The sequence below is a fragment of the Crotalus tigris genome, unplaced genomic scaffold (genome assembly GCF_016545835.1).
Source record: "Crotalus tigris isolate CLP2741 ecotype Arizona unplaced genomic scaffold, ASM1654583v1 scf7180000017916.3911339, whole genome shotgun sequence".
Lineage (NCBI taxonomy): Eukaryota > Metazoa > Chordata > Lepidosauria > Squamata > Viperidae > Crotalus > Crotalus tigris.
In genome coordinates, this window is record NW_024096718.1 from 3,743,180 (window position 1) to 3,767,073 (window position 23,894).

At 40.3% G+C, this 23,894-nt stretch overlaps 1 protein-coding gene across 4 annotated transcripts in view; it reads right to left on the minus strand.

The window, feature by feature from the left end:
• The window catches only part of CPSF6 (cleavage and polyadenylation specific factor 6), a 48,631-nt gene that overhangs the window by 20,983 nt on the left and 3,754 nt on the right, over positions 1–23,894 (minus strand). For 2 of the 4 annotated variants that reach the window (XM_039344509.1, XM_039344510.1), the window contains exons 2-7: positions 8,738–8,947; positions 8,161–8,264; positions 7,592–7,737; positions 4,023–4,196; positions 2,296–2,800; positions 398–490 (exon numbers count right to left, since the gene is read on the minus strand). In XM_039344509.1, the coding sequence (XP_039200443.1) occupies positions 398–490; positions 2,296–2,800; positions 4,023–4,196; positions 7,592–7,737; positions 8,161–8,264; positions 8,738–8,947 (1,232 nt within the window). The remainder of the gene's footprint in view (positions 1–397; positions 491–2,295; positions 2,801–4,022; positions 4,197–7,591; positions 7,738–8,160; positions 8,265–8,737; positions 8,948–23,894) is intronic. The other 2 variants (XM_039344511.1, XM_039344512.1) reach the window with 1 other exon arrangement.

A 23,894-nucleotide genomic window follows, 5' to 3' on the forward strand; every position in this document is an offset into this window, starting at 1 on the left:
GAATGTGACTTTTGGCGGGCTCAGCAGGGCAGAGACAGCCTGGACAATTTCTATTGGCTTTCAAAAGCCAATAGAATAAAAGGGAGTAGCACAGCTAAGGAAAAGGGGGAAAAAATGGCGGACTGCGTTGTTTGGTGACCCCCGTGAAATGGTCGTTCGACCCCAAATGGGGTCCCGACCCACAGGTTGAGAACCACTGGACTATATGTTCTTCATATTCCTTCCAGTACTATAAATTATATGGCTTAAATTGCTTTTGAGAAATGTTTCTTGCAAATGTTAGTTCTTCTGGTAGAAAGAAAATGCAGAATAAGCAATTCTATCCTCTTAAGAGCAAGAAGTGGATCAAGATCCTACAGCTGATTTAGCATAAGAGGAAATGTCTAAAAATTCATACCTCCCTGCGTTTTGAGTATTATTTTTCGTTTGTCTCCAATACAATGGCATATGTAATTGTTCTCTTATGGACATGTTATTTCCAGTGAAACGCCTATGATATATAATTGACAATTTAAATATAGTTATGGATTGTAGTTGAGATCATCATGAAAATATTGGTCATTATGTGCAGAGGTTCTACTTCTGCTTTCACCACCCTCAGCCCTCCTTTGCTTATTAAATTATTCTCTTTATATTAAAATATAAATTTATTGAGTTCTTTGCATATTCTTTCAAGCATTTATGCATAATGCTTTAACTTCATAAAAATAAGCTTTCTTACATTTTAGATGTTAATTCCACAAATAAATTAATACTACTGGACTCAATGTTTCAGAAAAAAACTATGCTACTTATTTAACAAATCTTCATGCCCATAAAGCCTCACTGATATACTTACAACATGCAAAAAAAAGTATGTATCACAACCTACAAAATTTTGAGAGGTGATATAACATTCACATAATATAAATACCATCAAAAAATAAATATAAAGAAACACTATAAGCCTACAGCATGCTTTCAAATGAAGCTAGCAAATAAATGTTGAGTGGTGAAGCAGTCATGTGAACTCACTATAGATATTAATAAGCTGAATATTGAAAAAGTACTGCTCAAATACACTGCAATATGCCTGTTGTCATCCTTTCTTTTGTAATGGGTGTTTCCTCATATATTCTGCCACCTGAAAATGTTCTATCACAATATTGTGATATTCTATCACAATAACTAGTTATTCTAGACAGTAAGTATTGCAAATGAAGATCCCTAAACATAGGTAAAGCATACTGAAAAGAAAAGCATGCCAATTTAAGACAATCCACAGAGGTTCTATTCAAATTCTGTCCATTTAGTAGAGCTTTGTAGTATTTTGAATCTGAAAGGAAAAAGTGCTTTTGTATACATAAGTGCACTCATATAGTACTTGCAGTAACTCCATAAACACAGCTACTTCTTTTCTCGGGACTGCATATTTGCCCTCTGCAACTGCAGAGCAATTTAAATCCACACAGGGTCCAAAACAACTTTGTCCCTTCAAACCAGTCCAACTCTAAAATTTAAATCTTAAGACAGTAGATACTGAACTGTATTATTGGCTATTATGCCACTGAGAGAACTGTGTCCATCAGAATAATGAATTTTAACATTCCAGAGCAGATGGGTATCTATGTATAAGAGACAGAAGAAAGCAAAAGCCATGTCTGTTATACAAGTATAAATCTCCTTACATTTAATAGATAGCTGTTTTGTGAGTAACAGACTCATTAAAAGAAGGATATTTAAAGTTAAAAGCAAATCTACTGAAGGCAAGAGAGATGTAATAGATCTCATTAAAATAATATTCATAATACATTCTTTAAAAGGCTTACATACAATACATAAAGGACAAAAACAAACAAATATGTAAATGAATGAAAGACAAAAGACCTAAGTAGTATTTTTAATCAACTGTTTGGTACAATGCTTTGGTAGGCAGGTGTCACAACAACCCTGGGAAGCAAATAGTGACAAAAAGGAACAGTGATTATTCAGTTAAAGTATGGGTGAGCTCTATATACACTTTTTTGCAATTATGAGCCTCAATTTTCTTTCTTTTTCTGGTGAAACATGTTTTTGTATCACTTTCTAATGCAAAATGACAGATATTCCCCACTGCAGAGAATTCTAGAACTCTTATCAACAGAAGAACATTGGAGATCCCAAAGTCATAAAATACTCAGAGGGGGGTTAAAAATAGGAAAATACTGTTTTAATGATGACACCAGATGTTAAATATCCCTTGTCCAAAATGTAACAATACTATCTGAATGGGCTCTAGAATTCCCTTAAGTCAATAAATATGCAAGACATACTCACCTGCCTGGTGGCCCATAATCACCTCTGTCATATGGTGGAGGTCGGCCATAGGGGTCTGAAGGTGGTGGACCACGACTGTCTGATGTAGGTATGCCACTGTTGGCTGGTGGGGGGAAGAAAGCTGGATTCACGTGTGGGGCGGGAGGGGGAGCTCCTGGTGGTGGCCCAGGTAAGTGAGGAGGAGGAGCCAGTGTAAGGGGTGGTCCTAAAGGACCAGGTGGACGAGGGGGGACAGGACCTGGAGGTGGAGGAGGACCTTGCTGTGGGGGTGGAGGACCTGGTGGAGGACCATAGCCTGGAACTGGAGGTGGAGGACCAGGTGGAAGTGGACCCAATGGAGGTTGGCCAAACGGTTGTCCTGGAAACAGAACTGGAGGAGGGGGACGGTCACCACGATTAGGAGGACCAGTTAGTGGAGGAGGCAGAACCTGGCCAGGTGGAGGAGGACCTGGTGGGCCTGGTGGGCCAGGAGGACCTAGAGGTGGACGTGGAGGAGTCTGTCCAGCTAAAGAGGGAGAGAAAAATGTCCATTATTAATATTCTACTGCCCATGTTTTTCCAAACACATACCAACATTTGCAATAATTATGCTGTCTCATAGATAAAATCCAAATAGATGTCAGATTCTAATTCTCCCCTTTTTAGACAAAAGGAAGGATAAAAACTAAAAAAAAATAACGGTAATCATATTAATGTCATTTGATTTGCTGTTTGTTTCTATAAAATAATGATTCAAAGAAGTCTTCTTCCTCTGTCTCTTTTATTTAAAAAGCTCACAATTTGAGTATAGGCTCAGAAGGGAAGTATCAACAGTAGAACATAGAATAAGCATACCATCAAAATAAACAAAAATGAAAATGACAAATATGGAAGAAACCTTATAAATAAAACTACCATACCGTACTGCTGAGTCTTGCTGGGAATCAGGTGAAATATACATTTAATAAATTATGTTGTTGTTATTCATTTTATTTAACAAACAATTTAGGAAAGCTTTTAACAACTTAGGCAGCTTTAAAAGGAGTTTCATTCTATTCTAAACTGACTACCTTTTCAAACGAAAAAAGTGGAAAGTCTGTATTTTAATAGAAGAGAAACCATTAGTTAATGTAAAATTAGAATATTTTACATTTCTGTTTCTATTTATTGCAAAACTATATTATACTGTGTCTAAATGATGGCGAACCTTTTAGAGACCGAGTGCCCAAACTGCAACCCCAAATCCACTTATGCATTGTCGGGTGCCGGGTGGGTGTGGCCCATTGGCTGGATGTGGCCAATTGGGTGGGTGTGACCCATTGGCTAAGCGTGGCTGTTGTGGTAACGGCAGACTGGGTGGGACTAAAAAGTTCAATCAATCAATTCCAACTTTGCAAGATCTTTTTTTTTCCCCGCAAGAAGTTGAAATTGACTCATTGAACCTTTTTTTTTTTTTTTTTTTTTGCACTTGGCGGCAGAGGCCTAAAGCGAAAAGGTTTTATAAAACCCAGCTGAAGGCCTAGGACTGGGGCAATGGCATGCATGCCCACAGAGGGGGCTCTGAGTGCCACCTCTGGTATCTATTCCATATATTCGCCACCACTGGTCTAAGACTTTGTTCAATACACAATACAGCAATATTTCTGCACTACTGCTAAAATTTAAGGAACAAAATAAAAAGCTTCAAGTCTTCTACCTCTGCAGAACAACAAACTGCAAAACATATACAATAGAAGGAAATACTTTACCTGGGAAAGGTGGAGGGGGCCCTCCAGGTCCAGCTGGTCCTGGAAATCTGTCTCCTCCAGGAAGGGCACCTGGAAAACGGCCCCTCCCTCTGTTACTTGGAGGAAAAGTTGCTCGTGAACTACCTCCTGGGGGACCAGCTTTTCCTTCACCAGACATCTGGCCTGATTGTGTAGCTGCAGTTAATGAAATAAAGTGCTTGAAGTGTACTACAGAATTAACAAGACTTTTAAACTGGTTTATTCTATGTCAATTATAGTTTTCCTTGGCAATTCTGTTTTACAGGCAACATATTTTTAATAAGAGTTTTGTTTTCTATGTTTATGTTTTCATTTAGAAAGAAAATTGTACAAAAAATTTTTTACCAAGAAAAAAGAATGTGATTCTCTAGTTTTTATCTAACTACTAGAGTTTAAGATCTTAAAGTAATTTGGCTAGAATACATGTTACAGGTAGTCCTCGACTTTCAACCACAATTGAGCTTAAAATTTCTGTTGCTGAGCAAAACATTTGTTAAATGAATTTTGCCCTATTTTACAAGCTTTTCTTGCCACACTCAAGTGCATCCATTGTAGCTGTTTAGTAACATGGTTGTTATGTGAATCTGGCTTCCCCATTGACTTTGCTTGTCAGAAAATTGTAAAAGGTGATCAGTTGACACTGGGACTTTCAAGTGTCATAAATATGAACCAGTTGCCAAGTACCCAGGTTTGATCACATAACCATGGAGATGCTGCAATAGTCATAAAGTGTGAAAAACAATCATAAGATACTTTTTTCAGTGCTGTTGTAACATTGAACAGTCACTAAACAAACTGTTGTAAGTCAAGGACAACCTATACTATATGTATGCTTAGAGTTAAGTGCACCCAATGAAATATCAGGACTTGATTTTTTTTCCAAAATGACCCATGAAATAATCCAGGGGTCCCCAACCTGTTAGCTGTGGCTCACTATCGGGCTGTGGCCTGCTGTTCACTGGCCGCGGAAAAGGCTGGCCAATGTACACATATGTGTGCACGTACTCACCCACTCATTAGCGCTGCCACCACTATACAAACAGGGCACAGCACAGCAAAAACGGAGTGGTGCTAGCGAGTGTCATGCGGGCACTAGTACCGCCATTTGTGTCGCGCATGCTCATGGCCCCATAAAAGATTCCCCTTCCCTTTCCCTCTGATCCACCAACCGAGAAAGATTGGAGACCTCTGAAATAATTTATAGTGCTTCTGTGAGCTTTGAAAAATCAGTTCTCAAATCCCTGAACAAATTAATAAATAGTTTCTTAATTTTGATATGATGGTCTTTATTATTTCTTCAGTTAAGATCTAAAAGCATTTTTGTAAATAAAGATCACAAACCACATCTGATGGAAATCTCCACCCACTTTGCTCATGATACTTATGTTGCTTACCACTTTTTTTTATTAAATATGCTAAATTCCTTAATAAACTTCAGGTGCCTGAAATATTCCCCATACCAATAGGCATACTAGAAACTTAGATTCTTCAAAAAGTAAAACAACTTTTAGTTTAGTTTTCTGCGGAAGTGTACTTATGTTCTACAAGACAGGCAGTAAAACATACCTTCAGGGAACAAAATAACTTTATCCATACAAGTAAACTATTTTTTAATTTAAAGAATTACATAGTAAACATTCTTGAGACTTTCTATTACAATTTAAAAGTAAATTAATAACACAGAAACAGTTCAAACTCAGTTGTAAAAATTATGAATACATGAACCACCACTTTCTTCCATTACTAGTGAGAGTTGTGGTATGGGGCAGTACAAAACAAAAATAAGACAAAGTAGAAAAAACACTTAAAGTATCTTTCAAGGATTCTCATAGTAAATATTTCCTAAGCAACAATGTACGGATTTAAGTATCAGATAAAAGAAAAATCAGTCTTCAGAGGCAAGTCTTGCTTACTGTTTTCATAAACAGGACTCCAGTGGCAATTGTTTTGATTATAGTAATTAACCATATGTGTCTTCTCCATACATTTGATGCAATTCTATTTAGAATAACAGCTAAATACGCCAAATGATTTGCAACATACAGATTTCAAATTAATCTACCTCTATGGAAAGTACGACCTACCCCGAAAATAAGCCCTAGCATGATTTTTGAGGGTAGGCGTAAAATAAGTCCTACCCCAAAAAGAAGCCCTAGTTTTGGGGCGAGGCGCAGGCCTAAAAATCAAGCTAGGGCAGGGATGGGGAGTGGAGCTTACCATTGCAGCCAGGCCTCCCATGGATCAACACTTGCCTCGCTGGCCCACTTCTTCTGTGGCCGAGGGAGGAGCTTCATTCTGCAGCTAAGAATGGAACTCTAGCCTGCATTTTACCGTCAAGAGGCCTTTCTGGAAGGCCTCTACAACCAAAATGCGAGCTATGGATTCAATCCGTAGCTTGGTTTTCAGCTGTGGAAAGGCCTCTGATGGCAAAATGCAGGCTGGAGTTCCATTCTTAGCTGCAGAATGAAGCTGCTCCTTTAGCCACAAAAGAAGTGGGCTGGTTGGGCGGGTGCGGTGCCACGGCAGTGAGTGGAAAAGACCCCCCCCCCAAATTAAGACCTGCTGCCTCTTTTGGAGGGGAAAAAAGGACCGGGTCTTATTTTCGGAAAACACGGTACTTAGGTTACTCATTTAACTGAGAATTATGTAACACAGTTTATTCATATGTTGAAGAAAATATGTAAAGAATAAAACTTCTAAATCCTCAATTAATTTTATAATAGCCAGTAGGGATACAATTATGTTTATTTCAAATGCACAGGCATTCAAGTTAACTGTTACTATTTTTTACATAGAAAACATGAAAATGGTAAAACTGCATTTTTTTTTAAATGATTCAGAATAAATGTTTTGGACCTTACACAGATGCAGCACCTCTTTGCTCTTCATTAAAGCAGTGTCTGTTTTTCAGACTTCGGCACAAGTCTGAAAAAAGATGTCCTGCTTTAAGTGTCATATTAAAAGCACTGTGCTTTAATTTAATTAATAAATCAAAACAGTGAAAATCAGGAAATACTATGTAGCCCTTAAGATTAAAACATATTATGCTTGTACTCTATCCAAAACACTTTATAAAAATAAATTTGAGTATATAGATCAGGGATCCCCAACCCCTTGTCCGTGGACCGGCACCAGTCCGTGGCCTGCCAGAAACTGGCCCGTGCAAACAAGCAAAGTCCCATCTACAGGATGCAGGCAGTAAATTAAAACATGCCCCCTCCAGTCCATGGAAAACCTCTTTCCATAGAACTGGTCCCTGGTGCCCAAAAGGTTGCAGACCGCTGATACAGATAACGTTAAAAATCACTATGAATAATTTGTTAATAAAACTAAAGAAACATGTTTTTCTTTTATTTCCAAAACATACTATTTCCAGCAGTCTTCAATAGTAGTTAGTTAGATAGACCTTCAGTAAATGAGATTGAAAGATAGCACATTATATAAAAATTATTAATCCTTCAAATATATAATATAGTCATTGGTAATTTCTAACCCATCTCCTCCCAAAATGTTTTTCCAGTTCACAGGAAGTAGTAGAGAATAATTCTTACTTTTTCTCGATTGCAGTTCAAATTGACTCAGAAATTGCTTATTACAAGGAGTTACAACAGGATTTTGACCATGTAACTCTCTTTTAGGCAACAAGTCCATCAGCTTTTTGGAAGATGCCTCAGATCCCACACCTACAAGAGCAAATCTGGAGGACAGACAATATAATTTTATGATGAGGATTCTTAATAGATCCCTAAAAATGGATAACATGCTAAACCAAGCCACATTATGATTTAGCACAATGTGCAATCATAGGTGTATTATATTCAGCCACTTAGAATATCCCATAACTCTCAATAATTATGATCATGACTTTATTTTTAAATGTGGAACTATTTTTTTCACTCCATAAATTATTTTCTAAGTTTTCCAGAAATACTTTTTCTAGATCATCTCAGCTGTTGTTTATAATTTGATTCTGTTAAAATCAGTAGTTTTCTCATTCTGATCTCTGATCTTCCTCCCACCTATTTTTTTCCTATTATTCATCTGTATTGTCTTTCAAGATAAATATATTGTAACACATCTTTAGAAACAACATCTGTGCTGAATTTAAATACATTCTTACCCCTTAGATTGGCCATTAGCACGGTTTTCAAAAAATTTTATCTCCAAAATATCATTTACACCAAGTGAATGAACTGCTTCAGTTAAATCTTCATCTGTGGTCCACTGCAAAACAGTTGTAAATGACATTTCTAGCATAACAAAGGAGCACAATTTTCTCAATACAATATTCATAACAATAATGCTCAACACAATATACAAATATACGCACTAACATATTCCATATTTTAAAAATAAGTAAGCAGCAAGTTCATTTCACAAATCTGTTATTGATTATAAATCCTAAAAATCACAATTATAGTTTAGTAATAGTTCATATTCCACATGGGAAAAAATGTTTCATGTTTGCACCTTCAAGTAAGTTTTCACAAAAATTGTTTCCCAATAAATGTTACAGAGCAACTGCCAAACTACAGTAAGTAATTCTGAATTAAATTGATTACGGACTAAATGACTAGTAAGCGGTGACTAATCAAGCACTTACCCAAGTAAGATTCCGATTAATACAGCGGTAACTAATCAAGCACTTACCCAAGTAAGATTCTGATTAATACAGCAGTAACTAATCAAGCACTTACCCAAGTAAGATTCCCAATATATAACGCAATTCTCTTTCCTGTATATGTATAGACAACATTTGGTGCTGATCCTTTGCCCACATCATCTCCAACAGATGGTGGAAGAGAGTCCATATAATCGCGATCCTCTGGTGCATCACCGTTATTGGCAGAGGGAGAGATGACGTCGTCATACAGATCTATCTGATCATGCCCACCATATTCAGCCTCCTAAATGACAATGTATAAATATTAATAATCAGTTTATTTATCCAAAATAATCCAACATCACACTGTAATTTCCATAGTGTCTACCTTTTTCTGTATCTTGTCTGTGCAAGGTAGTGGACTGTAGTGGAATGTCCACCTGAAAGAGGGGGAGATTTTTGGCAACACAGTGCATAGAAATAAAATTATATTTTATCTGCCATATAATCTATAGTTTACAATATATACCAGTGGTGGAGAACCTTTTAGAGACCAAGTACCCAAACCACAACCAAAACCCATTTATTTATTGCTGCGTGCCGGGTGGGCGTGGCCGACTAAGTGGGTGGGCGTGGTCACGGCAGGTGTGGCCACCTTGATGCTGTTTGTGGGGAAGGATGCTTATGGGGGCCGGGAAAGGTTGGAGGAGATCCAGAGGGTCTCTGGCGGGTGGGGCGGTGGACCGGAGGCTCATCCTGTGGGGTGAGGCGAGGAGAGGCAGGGCGGGTGTGCCAATTGCCACGGGGCAAGGCAAGGCAAGGGCTGGAGCAGCTGCTGCCTGACACTATCAGCCCCCCACACACAGAGGCCAGCGAGCGCATGGGGGCCGCCAGTGTCCATCAGCAGCCACAGCCTCCTGCATCATGACAGCCCCATTGGCGTTAGTGAAGATGGTCCCAGGACGGCCAGAAAGGAGCCCTCACCTGGTGCGGGTCCTCTCTACAGGATGGCTCTGACGGGGGCGACGGCTGCTGCTGCTCTGACCAGTCAGCCCTGCAGGGAAGCAGAAGGGGCAGCCGGTGTGCGAATCTGCTGCCTCGTCAGGCTGCTAGTGAGCAGCCGAGGTGGCTCCAGACCCCCAGCTGGCCCTCCACCTCTTCCTGCTTCCCTGCATGGCTGACCGGTCAGAGCAGCAGCAGAAGCCACCCCCATCAGATCCGTCGAGTGGATGAGCCCAGGCCGGGCAAGGGCTTCCTCCCTCCCCATAAACCGGCAAGAAGTAAAATCTCTCTTATTATGGCTTAGTTCACAACCATAAAAAAAAAAACCTTTGTTCCCGAGAATCTTTTTCCTAGCAGCCGAGCAGAAGAGCAGAGCCCCGAGGCAAGTGTCCTGGAGCCGTTTCCACTCGCGTCTTTCTCATTCTCAATTCTATTGCTCACGTGTTGTCTGTACCCCACCCCCCAATTGCTCTACACTTCACAGCCCAGGGAGTGAGATCCCCCCGCCTCAGGGCCCAGCTCTTCTACCTGGTGCTGGCATCTCCATCATCCACAGCAGCCGGAACAAGAGGCGGGTCACAGCAGCCCATTAATCTTTTTGCTGCATCGGCACGCGGGGGCTTGCTATTTCCCCCCCTCCACCCAAAAATCTAGGTTGAGGTGCAAACCCAGCTCATGTGCCTTTGCTCAGGAGGAGCAACTTATTATGGTTGTGAACTAAGCCATAATAAGAGAGGTTTTGCTTCTCGCTGATTTATGGGGGGAGAAAGCCCTTGCCTGGCCTGGGCTCATCCCCTCAACGGATCTGATGGGGGTGGCTTCTGCTGCTGCTCTGACCAGTCAGCCATGCGGGGAAGCAGGAGGAGGGGCAGCCGGGGGTCTGGAGCCAGCTCGGCTGCTCACTAGCAGCCCGACGAGGCAGCAGATTCATGCACCAGCTGCCCCTTCTGCTTCCCTGCAGGACTGACCAGTCAGAGCAGCAGCAGAAGCCACCCCCGTCAGATCTGTCGAGTGGATGCGCCCAGGCCGGGCAAAGGCTTTCTTCCAGCTATCCCAGAGCAATTTCCACCCACGCCGATGGGGCTCTGTAGCCAGTCCACCATTATGCAGGACAGCCAGGATGCTGTGGCTGCTGACAGACACTGTCGGCCCCCATGTGCTCGCTGACTTTTGTGTGTGGGGGCCGATAATGTCAGGCAGCAGATTCAGAAGCAAAGCTCTGCCGACCATCCTCATGCTGGCGGCGGGGGAAGGCAGAATCTGGCATGCGGGCACCCTTTGCTGCTGCTGCTGCTGCATTGTCCCACATACGCCTTTGGGCGGGGAGGGGAGAGCGTCTGCCACAGCTCACCTTCCCCCGCCACTGCCCCATCAGCGCAAGGATGGTCGGCACAGCTTTGCTTCCAGATCTGCGGCCGGCCAGGCTTAGCGATGCAGGGATCACCGCTATCGCCTCCTCCTCCTGCTTCTCTGTGTGGATGGCCAGTCGAGGGGCTCAGAGCAGCAGCTGCTGCCCCCGTCAGAGCCACCCTGTAGACAGGACCCGCACCAGGTGAGGGCTCCTTTCCGGCCGTACTGGGGCTGTCTCTGCTCACTCTGATGGGGCTACACTAAGGAAGGGAGATGGTGGCTCTGATTTCATTCACTCTCCCACCAAAACTGCTCCTTTTATACATTTCCTCACCCCACCCAGCTCTTGCAGCTATTCCCGGACTGCGCATGCACAGAGAGGGGGAGGGGGAAAAGCCCAGAAATGGCGTGCGTGCCCACAGGGGCAGCTCTGTATGATATATACTGTATATAATGTAGGTAATATATACTGTAGGTAAGCCAAATTTGGCTACAACAATCCTTTTGAATTTTCAATATTTTTGCAGATCAAAACATAATCTCTTCTCCACAAGTCCTAAAACTAGACAAAGAGAATCCAATTAAACAAATGAGTCACAAACATTATACTCACTGATTTATTGAGGAAGCTACATATTTTATGTAGCAAATGTATATGAACTTTAAGGATTATCTCCTTCATGTGAAGGAGAATGTCATGGTTCCAACAGACACAGACAAATAAAGCAGAACTCCGAGGTTTGAGAATTCCTCAAAGAACATGTTTATTATTTACAAAATATCGGCATGGTCAAAAATGAAACCAAGTCTGAATACACAAGTAACAATTGCCCAATACAAAGTTAAATGTCCCACCCATAAAACTATGCAAGCAACTATATTTCCCAATATGATTATTTGGTGGGCTATTTATGAAACGTCCAGTCCACAGGTCGGCAACCTGCGGCTCCGGAACCGCATGCGGCTCTTTGAGCCTTCCCCTGTGGTTCCCAGCCTCCTCTGCCTTTGCAGAGAGAGACAGAGACAGAGAGAGGCAATTGCACTTCCCTGCTTCTCTCTCTCTCTCTCTGTGTGTGTGTGTGTCTGTGTGTGTGTGTGTGTATGTATGTGTATGTGTATGTGTAAAAGAGAGTGCACTCACAGTGTTCTCCGAGGAGCTGAAAAGCTTTCTGGGTGGAGCTCCTCCCTTTGCTGCGTCTCTGAAAGAAGCAGGAAGCAGGAAGGGCAGGAGAGAGGTAGCTAGCCCAGCTAGGCTGACTCAGGAATTCTGGGAGTTGAAGTCCATGAGTCATAAAAGAGACGAGGTTGCCCACCCCGGAGGTTGTTGGACAACAGCTTGAAGCTTGCCAGGTGAGCAGCAGATGGGGGGGGGAGAAAGAGAGAGAGAGAAAGAGAGAGAGAGGGAGAGAGAGAGAGTGGGGGAAGAGGAGTGGCAGACCAAGGGCAGATAGAGAGGGAGGGAGAGACCCCTTTGACATCTAAAATGAAGATAACACTGCATATATCCTTTTTTTACCTGTGTGTGTATGTAATTTTATTCTCTTAAAGCATTCTCTTGGTGATCATTGTTTTAATAGTATGGGTATTCCCAAGAGTCATATTTTTAGTTTTATTTTTAATGTGTATATGTGTGTGTGTGTGTGTGTGTACACACACACACATACACACTTACACACACACCTATAATAAAGGTAAAAAAGGATATATGCAGTGTTATCTTCATTTTAGCTATCAAAAGGGTTTTGCGGCTCCCAGTGTTTTGTTTTTGGTGGGAAACGGGTCCAAGTGGCTCTTTGAGTGTTTTGGGTTGCCTACCCCTGGTCCAGTCCCTACTCTCAGGAGCAGCTGATGACCTTGGTTCCCACAGGACAGAATATTATTTTGACTAATGAAGCACCTGGGCAACACCCCTTCTCCGTTCTAGTGGCAACCTAGAATGAGAAGAAAAAAACAGTTGCAGCCATGCTCATTTGTAGAGTTGACAGTGAAATTAAGAGTAGGTGTTTCAATCAATGGAAGGGGTGTTGTCTTACCTGAACGCCTTTTCTCAGCACAGAGATGAAGAATCCACCAATGGGTTTGCTCTGTCTTCCTGCCCATTAGATCAAGTCAGTCAAACTTGCCATGCCCATCCTGGACTAGGACACACCCAGTCTTGACAAGGGCGAAAGCCACTGACTATAGTCTGACATGTTGGCTCCAAGAACCCTAACACTGGACCTGGCGGACCCAAACAGGCGGGAGTGGATTCTCCGTCTCTGTGCTGAGAAAAGGCGTTCAGGTAAGACAACACCCCTTCTCTAGCACAGGAGATGGAGAATCCACCAATGGAACATACCAAAGCCTCACTGTCCCTGTGGGAGGGAAGCAGTCAGGTCCAGTGTCTCATCCCTAGATACCATCTGTTGTAGGACCCTCCGATCGAAGGAGGCATCCGCAGAGGCAAACCTGTCCAGTTTGTAATGCCTCATGAAAGGTGAAGGCGAAGACCATGTAGCCGCTCTACAAACGTCCTCAATGGACGCCTGAGTGGCCCATGCCACGGAGGTAGCCGCACTGCGCGTAGAGTGCACCGTAACACGACCTGGAACCAGTAGGGAATTCAATTAATAGCTCCCGCAATGCAAGCCCTGATCCATCTGCCTATCGTAGAGGCAAACACCCTCCTCCCCATGGAGGAATGGTGAAAGGAAACGAAGAGGGCTTTGGACTTGCAGAAGGCCGCCGTCCGCTTGATATAGCAGCGGAGGGCCCGGTGGACATCCAGAGAATGCCATTGCCGTTTCAGGTCATGAGACGGATTAGGGCAGAAATCTAGAAGTACAATTTCCTGAGCCCTATGAAACAAAGTGTTGACCTTCGGAATAAAAGTAGGGTCCAAGCGAAGGACCACCCGGTCCCGATGAAAAATGCATAAGTCATCCCTGATGGAAAGCACCACCAACTCAGAAATCCGCCTGGCAGATGTAATTGCCACCAGGAAGGCGACTTGGACAAGGACCATAGGTCACAGGTTCTGAGAGGTTCAAAGGGCGTCCTGGTGAGGGCCTGTAGAACCTGTAGCAACTCCCAAGAGGGATACCTATGAACCACAGGGGGCTTGGTGTTGGTGGCACCCTTGAAAAAGGAGCGTATCAAAGGATGTTGACCTAACGACACCGAGTTGTCACAGGTAAGTATGGTGGAGAGAGCCGCCACCTGTCTGCGTATGGTATTAGGCGCCAAGCCCCTGTCAAGCCCCTCCAGTAAGTACTCCTTAGAATAGTCAAATCCGAGATAGTCAAATGGTGTCTTTCGCACCAATGACAGAAATTCTTCCAAGTGGAATTGTAGATACGGTTTGTCGCAGGCCTCCGGGAGGCCTGAATTATGGAGATGATGCCTGGCGAACAGGAGTCCTCAGTTAGGATCCGGCGTTCAAGTGAAGCCACTGGGGGTCTGGATGATGCAGAACCCCCTGGCTGAGAGAAATGCAAACTGGAGGAATCCTCCATGGAGGAGACCTGGAGAGGTTCACGAGGTTGGCAAACCACGGCCTCCGTGGCCAATACGGAGCCACGAGGAGCACCTCCGCCCTCTCCTGCAGGAGCTTGCGGATGACTGCTGGAATCAGAGGGAGAGGAGGAAACGCGTAAAGCAGATCCTCCGGCCATGGACCTCGAAGAGCATCCGCAGAGTCACTTCACATCAAAGGGAGACCCCCAGGCCAACTTTCAAGCACCTTACCATTAATAAGAACAGCATTTCTTCGTCCTTGGGGCCACAGAAGGGCATGGTTAATACACACCAATACCGATAACTCAACAATTAGTATAGCTGCCAGATGAAGTGTAGTCATCACGTTACTCTTTGGGCTTAAGACAATGGTTCTTCTCCCAAAGTGACAAAAACAAAGAGTGAGCGGTCAAGTTGTCAGACTTCCCATCCTAGGTTCAGCAGTAAATCACACCAGATACTTCATGGCTTAATTTCTCAGAAGACTTAGAGACATGGTTCAATGAGATTAGAAATGAAGCCATTATGCAGTAGTTGACTGCCTACTATCAGTACAAAATCACCATTATATTTCATGGGTTAAATTTGTGGTTTCCTCTCACCCTTCTAAATTAAAAGACTTTAATATAACACCTAATAGCTATGAACCTAAGCAGATGTCCTACGTTTAGATAAAGGCCATCTCATAGCCAGGTAACCACTATTTCCTGCATCTAATCCTCAATTCTTCCATATCTAGCCTCTAAGAAAACCAATTATTTAATTTTAATATACAAGAAATTATTCAGATTAGTTGGCAACTTGCAAAAGCAGCACGGTTATGACAACCATAACAAGATGTTCTATTTTGAACATAGTAACTTTTGCAGCAATTTTTCATTTACATTTTCTTTCATTGATTTTAAATGTATCAGATGGCAAATTTACTAAATACATACAAAGCAAAAAGCTAAGCCGGACAGAATCTTGTTAATACTTCAATGAAAAGCCACCAAAAAGATTCAGGGGTCTAGACTAAAAAGTTGAGAAAACTTTCTAGAACAGGGGTGTCAAAGTCAATTTCACTGAGGGCCGCATCAGCATTGCGGTTGCCCCCAATGGTAGCTGCGCAAGTTGGGGTTGTAGTGGTCTTCTCTGCTGTTGGACTGCAGGGGGTGTTGACGCCCTCTGCTGCTGCTGATCATTCATCTGCTGGGGAAACCCATCTACCCATTGCTGCAGATGCCTCAGGCTGGAACTCCCCTTCTCTTGAGGATTGGGGTCCCTAGCCGGTAAAGGCAGGATCTGACAGGCTTCCTGCTGGGCTCCCCACTGCTCTTGTGCCCCCCCCCCAGTTGCTGTAGGCCCCAACCTGGCTACAGATTTATGCCCAGGGTTTGCACGTTTGGGGGCTGTGGCCAACCTCCTTGCTGTGGCTGTTCTCCCAACAGCTGCTGATCTCCTGGCTTCTGTACCACTCCAAGGAATTGCAAGGCCTCTATTAACTGTGGTAAGTTCAGGGGACATGGATCAGCCACCTGCTGGAAAACCCAATCTCCCCATTGCTGCAGAGGATTCAGACTGGGATTCTCTCTCTCTTCGGAGCTGGAGTCCCTGGCAGGAACATCTGCAATGGAAGGGCTGTAGGTTTCACTTTGTAGGAACTGATTTCTGGTTTTCATTTCTGAGTTTTGAAATCTTTCCAATGAGTCACCCATAACTGTGTTATCTGTCCATTCTGCTTTTGAAGTCTTCGCTCTCAGCTGGGAAATCTGCCAAATTCCTCTCTCCCCTGGCTTGCTGGCTGTCGCTCCCCCCCCCCCGGGGAAACTGTTGCAGCCACGGGGCTGGCCTCAGACAATCTTTCCTTCTCCATAATGAGATCTTTCCCGAATCTTTACCAGCTCCTCTCAAGCATAGAGATAGCGGATGGGGCTCAGGACCCCAGGTTGTTTGAAAAGAATGTGAGATCCTAGCATGATGTTGAGGTTCCGGATAATGAAACATTCCAAAGAACTTCCAGGCATTCATTTTCCTAAAGGTCTTTTATTGTTACAAAATGTCGGCACAGGCACAACGGAGGGATGCTAGGATCTAAGTTCTCTTCCTCTGAGCAGTTAAATTATCAGCATGTTCCCTCCCTAAATTAGCCGTCATATCTCACATTATCCAATTAGTGTGAAGGTCAAATGTTTTCTTCCTCTTTCTTTCCCAGGCTTTACCCACAACCCCCCTTCTGCTCTGTATTAACCCCATAATTACCAGACAATTCTACATATTGTCAAAAGCAAGAATATACAATATTTGCAGCGTTGACATCAAGGACAGGCAAACTTTACAATTACAAGGTATTGATTTGACATGGTGGTCCTACTTGCAAATTCAAACAAGATACGAAAAAGATATAAAATCGATAGGTTTTTACAAAGAACAGGCCCCATTGGAAAAAATTTTGTTAAAAACAGATGAGAATTTGATTAGAAAACTCTATAAATTTCTTCTAAGCTGGAAGATGGAAGAAGAACAAGTGAAAGAAACAATGATAGTATGGGCAAAGAATTTTGGATATTCTATAGATTTGGAAGACTGGCAAAAACTTTGGGATAAAAACATTAAGCTTACAAAAGCGGTAGCATATAAAGAAAACTTATATAAGATGTTCTATAGATGGCATATGACACCAGTTTACTTAGCGAAAATGTTTAAAAATGTTTCGGGTACTTGCTGGAAATGTAAACAAGAGCCAGGCACTTATTACCATGCCTGGTGGACATGCCCTATCGCTAAGAAATATTGGTCTAAGATTCATAGATGGTTGGAAAAGATGATGAAACTACAAATAGAATTTAAACCAGAATTGTTTTTGTTAGGAATATTAAGACCTAATTATGGTAAAGAGAATGACTATTTGATATTGCATGTTTTAACTGCTGCAAGGATAGTATTTGCCCAATTTTGGAAAAATGAGAATCTACCATCTGACCAGATTATTATTACCAAAATTCTAGAGTGTGCAGAAATGGATAGACTAACATTAGAAATGAAAGAAAAAGATGATTCAATTTATTTTAGAACTTAAAAATTTTTTTATCAATGGTTAGAAACACGTTAGAACTTGAAGGATTTAATATTTTAGAATAGATGACTGATTTTTAATCGAGTTCTAACTAACATTTTGATGATACGATTACTTTTCCTGATTTACTGATTTTTATTTGTTAATTTTGATTGTTAGGATTTATTTTTTTATTTTATTTTATTTATTTTTTATGTGATTTTATTAGTGTTTACTTAATAGATCAACGTATTTGTTTACTAATTATTAAAAATTATTATTATTATTATTAAAAGTTTTAAAGATTTTACACAATATATACCCCAAATCCCTCCCCCCTCTCCCCCTCCCCTACTTCCCAAAGCTGATTACAGGGTTAAAAATAAACAATCATAATCTAACTAACATTACCCAACTATATTAACAACTAATTATTTTTAATATGTTACAGTTTAAGCTTTGTTAAAAATGGTTGAATATGATACTTACTCATCATTATGAACCAGACAGTTGCTTGTTTGTTGAAATATGTGATTGTACCTATCCTTATTTTACCCTAATCCCCTTTTTCCTTCCCCTCCCTCTTTCCTTTTTACCCTTCCCTTTGCCATACCTATATTCTTCCTATTTTTCCTTACCTATATAAATTTAATAAAATTTTGTTAAAAAAAAAAAGAATAGTTTTCATCAAAATTTTATCCACTTCTGGAGCAGAGCCCGAAGCCTGCCATTCAAAAATAGGGCAGCTCTCTTAAGGCAATATATCAACAACAATCTGCACAAATTATAGTTAATGGGGGTTTAACAGAAGCATTTAAAATTGAAAAGGGTACAAGACAGGGATGTCTTTTATCCCCATTGTTATTTGTTTTAACAATGGAGATTTTACTTATTAAAATTCGGGAGTCACCTAGAATAAAGGGAATAAAAATAAATAAGAATGATTATAGATTGAGAGCTTTTGCTAATGATTTGGTTGTGACATTATCTCAACCGACAGACTCGGTTAGGGATTTGGTAAAAATTTTAACTCAGTATGGGAAGGTTTCTGGTTTTAAGGTAAATAATAATAAGACTAAAATATTATCGAAAAATATGTCTAATGAAGGAAAAGGATGTTTTGACTTTTTTGATATTTTGCTTTTCTTTAGCCGCCTGCCCTGGGATTGTGTGAAAGCGTGCGGAGACGGCGAATATCAGCTGTTCCGCAGCTTGAAACCTCTCTCCTCGGGAGAAGAGGAGGAGGAGTTTTCCACGGGTAGAGGTCGAGCTCCCCTGGGCCTCCTTAATTATTTGGATGTCGGAGGGTGAGAGCTCCCTCAGAGCCCGAGGTTTTTCTCCGCATTCCAGGATGCCTTTGTCCTGAGTTTCAGGAACAAAGGAAGACGCCGCTTCCACATCTGTATCTTAAAGAGACTTGTGAGTAAATTAAAATCAGACGGAGCTGACCAGGAGAGATTAGAATTGTCAATGCTTGGGACTTTAACTCAGGAAAAGAGTTAAAAGAATCTTCTCCACCTTTCAATTTCACTAAAAGCAAGAGAAGAAAAATGGCCTGGAGTGTTGTTTCTTTGTTTGAAAGGACAGTGTTAAGAAAGACTTATATTCTGCAACAAAGTTTAAATATGTAACAGATTTTGGCTATTTATTTAAAAAGCAAGAATCTTTCTTTTCTCTTTTTTGAAATTAGCCTTCTCTTTCCCTTTTTTTTGTAATTGCTGATTTTATAAGAAGTGGTTTTAAACAGATAGAAAATGGCTTCAAAGCGTCTCGGAATCCCTGTTGTCCCTAAAGTTTCAATCTCCTCCCCGGTAACTCAGACTGTGTTGCAAACTAAGCCTAAGTCACCCTCACCCTCTCCTCCACCACTGGCATTTACACTTAAAGATATACAAGATGCTTTGAAAAAAACAGCGCAAGAGATTAAAGAAGAGGTGGCAGAGCTTCTTGAGAATAAAAACAGAGAAATGAGGGAAGACACAGTGCTTGCATTCCAAGGGGTAGCCGCCCATATTGAATGTATAGATGACAGGGTGGATGAAGTTGTGGAAAATACTGCGAGACTAGAAAACAGTTGAAAATAAATTGAAAATAAGATTGATACAACACAGGATGGAGTTACCATATCACAATATAGAGACATGGAATTTGCTTTGCGAATAAGAGGACTGAAGTAGAATCTGCAAGAGGATCTGAGAGAGGAGGTGGCAAGAGATATTGCTCCTATTTTGGGATGTGAACTTGAGGAAATATTGAGATAGACAAAATATTTAGAATCAATTCATGGATTGCGAGGCAGAGAAATTTACCTAGAGACGTGGTTATTTATTTCTCTAGGAGATCACTTCGTAATGAAATTGTACAGGCTTTTTATAAGCAGAGATTTCAAATTGCAGCCCAAAATGTTATAATCGTAAAAGAAATACCTCCAAAAATCCTTAGAAAAAGAAAGGATTTCACTTTTCTGGCTGAGGAGCTTAAAAATCAACAGGTTCAGTTTAGATGGGAGATACCTGTTGGAATAGTGAACTATGCTGGGACACACGTTACAGACTTAATACAATCTCAAAAGCAAAAGATTTTTATACTTCTGTCCTGAAAGCAGGTTCGCCACCATCTCCACAACTTAAGAGAATAGAAGAAAGGCCAGAAGAACAGCCAGCTGAAGGTGCAATGTCATTGGTTGTAGCAGATTTACAGGCTGGAGCTATGGAACAGTGTTTGGAGGTAAAAGGTAATCCAAAGGAACAGAGGATGACTCGTGCTGTGCATAGGCGTAAAGAAAAGAACAGCAGAAGGCTGATGTTGGATCCATAATACAAGGTTCGATTACTACAGAGCCTGTGGGAGGGACAAGACCGAAGAGATCATCAACAGCTGATCTTCAAGTAGTGTTCCCGAGGCTTCAGGCCATTAAGGATGGCAAAGTTTATGACATGGAATGTTAATGGCCTGAATTCACCACAGAAAAGAAAGAAAGTATTTCATTATTTGAAACAACATAAGAATGATGTTGTCTGCTTGCAGGAGACTCATATTGCTTTAAAGGATCAAAAGTATTTGATTAATTCCCAATTGGGATTACATTTTATAGCTTCTGCTCCAGAAAAAAAAGGGGTGTAGTTATTTATGTAAGAAAAGACTTATCGGCTAAATTAATTGATTCTGATATACAAGGAAGATATGTTATCATTGATTTAGTATTACAAGGCAAGAAATTTCTTATTATTGGACTATACGCCCTAATCAACAACAAAAAGTTTTATAAGTTGTTACATCAGAAACTAACTCAATTGGATTATAAATCTGTTATTATGATGGGCAATTGGAATGGTGTTTTAGATTCAAGTAAGGACAAGAAGGGTTTTTTTAAATCTTCCAATCATGCTAAGTTACCTAAAGCTTTTTTTGATTTGAAGGATGATTTGGAACTCAGAGACATTTGGCGAGAACAGAATATGGAGGACAGAGATTTTACTTTGTTTTGGACAGGCATCAATCGTATTCCAGAATTGACTTTTTTCTAATCACCACTGATCATTTTTCTAGGATCAAGAATGCCTAGATTTTCCCTAGAATATTGTCGGACCATAGTCGTGTATGGTTGGAGTTATCTGTTGAAGACGGGAATAGAAGGACTTGGAGACTGAATGAAAATTTATTTAGATATGAGGGGATCTCACAGAAATGTAGAGAATATTTGAAGGAATTTTTTCTTTTGAATATGTATAAGGGTACCTCGATGGCAGTGGTTTGGGATGCTAGTAAACCTTATATGAGAGGGGTTCTGATTCATATAAACAATGCGCATAGGCGTAAACAGATGCAAAAACATAAAGAGTTGGAAGAAGAGATTAAACTGAAAGAGAAGGCTTTTATTTTGAATCCATTGGACAATAGGTTAAAGGCGTCTATAAATATTCTTAAGGAGCAATTTAATATGTTAATGGCTGATCAGATCACAATTAACTTGCGTTATATGAAACATAACACGTTTTGTAACGCAAATAAGCCTGGTAAGTGGTTGGCTTATCAATTAAGGAAGAAACAGAAGTCAAGGATTATAGAGAAAATAGATTTATAAAGATAAAGAGGTATATCAACAAAATTTGATTAAAAGGAGTTTTTTAGATTTTTACTCAAGGTTTTATGCTAGTGAAAGCATACAAGCTTCAGATATAGATAAGTATTTACAGGCAGCATATTTTCCTAGACTTTCAAATGATCAACGAAATGAGATGAATTGCTTAATTACTTCTGAAGAAATTATTTGGGCAATCAAACAGTTAAAGGTTGGTAAGGCTCCTGGTACAGATGGATTAACTGCAATCTATTATAAAATGTTATCTAAAGAAATGATAGAACCATTAAAGGAACTTTTTAACAGTATTTTGTTGGGAGCAGAGGTACCTCCATCTTGGAAAAGGGCTTTTATATCGTTGATCCCAAAAGAGGATCAAGCTCTTACCCAGCCTAAGAATTATAGACCTATATCTCTTTTGAATACAGATTATAAGATTTTTTCGAAAATATTGGCAAATAGATTAATGCATGTTTTGAAGCAATTGATCCATAGTGATCAATCTGGATTTATAACTGGGAAATATATGAAATATAATGTAAGACAAATTGTTAATGTGAGTATTTGGACAAGAATAATCAAATCCCTGCGGCTTTGATATTTTTGGATGCTGAAAAAGCTTTTGATCAGTTAAATTGGCAATTTTTATTGAGAGTTGTAGAGAAAATGAATTTGGGGGATAAATTTTTATATGCTCTTAAGGCTATATATCAACAACAATTGGCACAAATTATAATTAATGGGGCATTAACAGAAGCATTTAAAATTGAAAAGGGTACAAGACAGGGTTGTCCATTATCCCCATTGTCATTTGTTTTAACAATGGAGATTTTACTAATTAAAATTCGTGAATCAACTACAATAAAGGGAATAAAAATAAATAAGAATGATTATAGGTTGAGAGCTTTTGCTGATGATTTGGTTGTGATATTATCTCAACCGACACAGTCAGTAAGGGATTTGGTGGAAATCATAAGCCAGTATGGGAAAGTGTCTAATTTTAAGGTAAATAATAATAAGACTAAAATATTACCGAAAAATATGTCTATGAAGGAAAAGGATATGTTAGCTAAATTGACAGGTTTTGAAATAGTGAAAAAGGTTAAATATCTGGGAGTATACATTACAGCTTCTAATGCTAAATTGTATAAAAAATAACTATGAGACACTATGGGTAAAAGTGCAAAAGGATTTAAATGATTGGAAAAAACTCCAATTATCTTTGCTGGGGAGAATCTCAGCGGTTAAAATGAATGTCCTTCCAAAGTTTCTTTTTTTGTTTCAAATGATACCTATTTTGAAAACGATGCCAATTTGGATGAATGGCAGAAGGGTATTAATAAATTTATTTGGGCGGGGAAAAGAACCAAGAGTTAAGTTCAAGATTATACAAGTTATACAGGAAAGAGGAGGACTTAAGGCACCTAATCTGAAATTATATTATGATGCGGTGGCTTTAAAATTGATTAGTGATTGGCTTAATTTAACAAATAAAAATATACTTTCTCTTGATGGATGGGATTAATTATATGGATGGCGCGCATATCTAATTTATGATAAAAAAAGTAGATCAGGTTTTTAAATCCCATATTTTATGAAGTGCTTTATTGCGTGTCTGGAAGAAGTATTATTATAGGTTAAATTATAAAATACCAATTAGGGGGATTCCTGGACACGCGATAGAGGGGGTATCTAGGGGTGTGAACGTGGATAGGATTTCTTATAAGGAATTACTTAGATTGGTAGGGAAGGATTGGCAATTAAAATCTGTAGTTGAGTTAAAGCAAGAAAATATTGTACAGTCTTGGTTTCAGTATAACCAATTGTTGGTTAAGTGGAGCTTAGATCAAAAGGTTGGTATTACTTTAGGGGATGAGAATTTGGTAAAACAGATTAAAGATTCAAATTGAGCCCACATAAAGAGAATTTATAATGTTTTAATAGAATTGGATTCTGAAATGGATTTAGTTAAAGATTGTATGATAAAATGGGCTCAAAATATTCAAGAACCGATTTCATTGGATACATGGGAGGTAATTTGGGTTAGAAATGTAAAATTTACTCAGGCTCAAAATTTAAGAGAAAATTTTTATAAAATGTTTTATAGGTGGCATTTGAATCCCAAAAAGTTGTCTTATATGTATCCCAATTTACAGCCCAAATGTTGGAGATGTGGTAGCTTGGATGCAACCTATTTTCATATTTGGTGGACTTGTAGAAATATAAAAGCTTTTTGGATTAAGATTTGGTGGAACATTCAAAAGATTTTTAAAAGAAAGATAAAGTTCA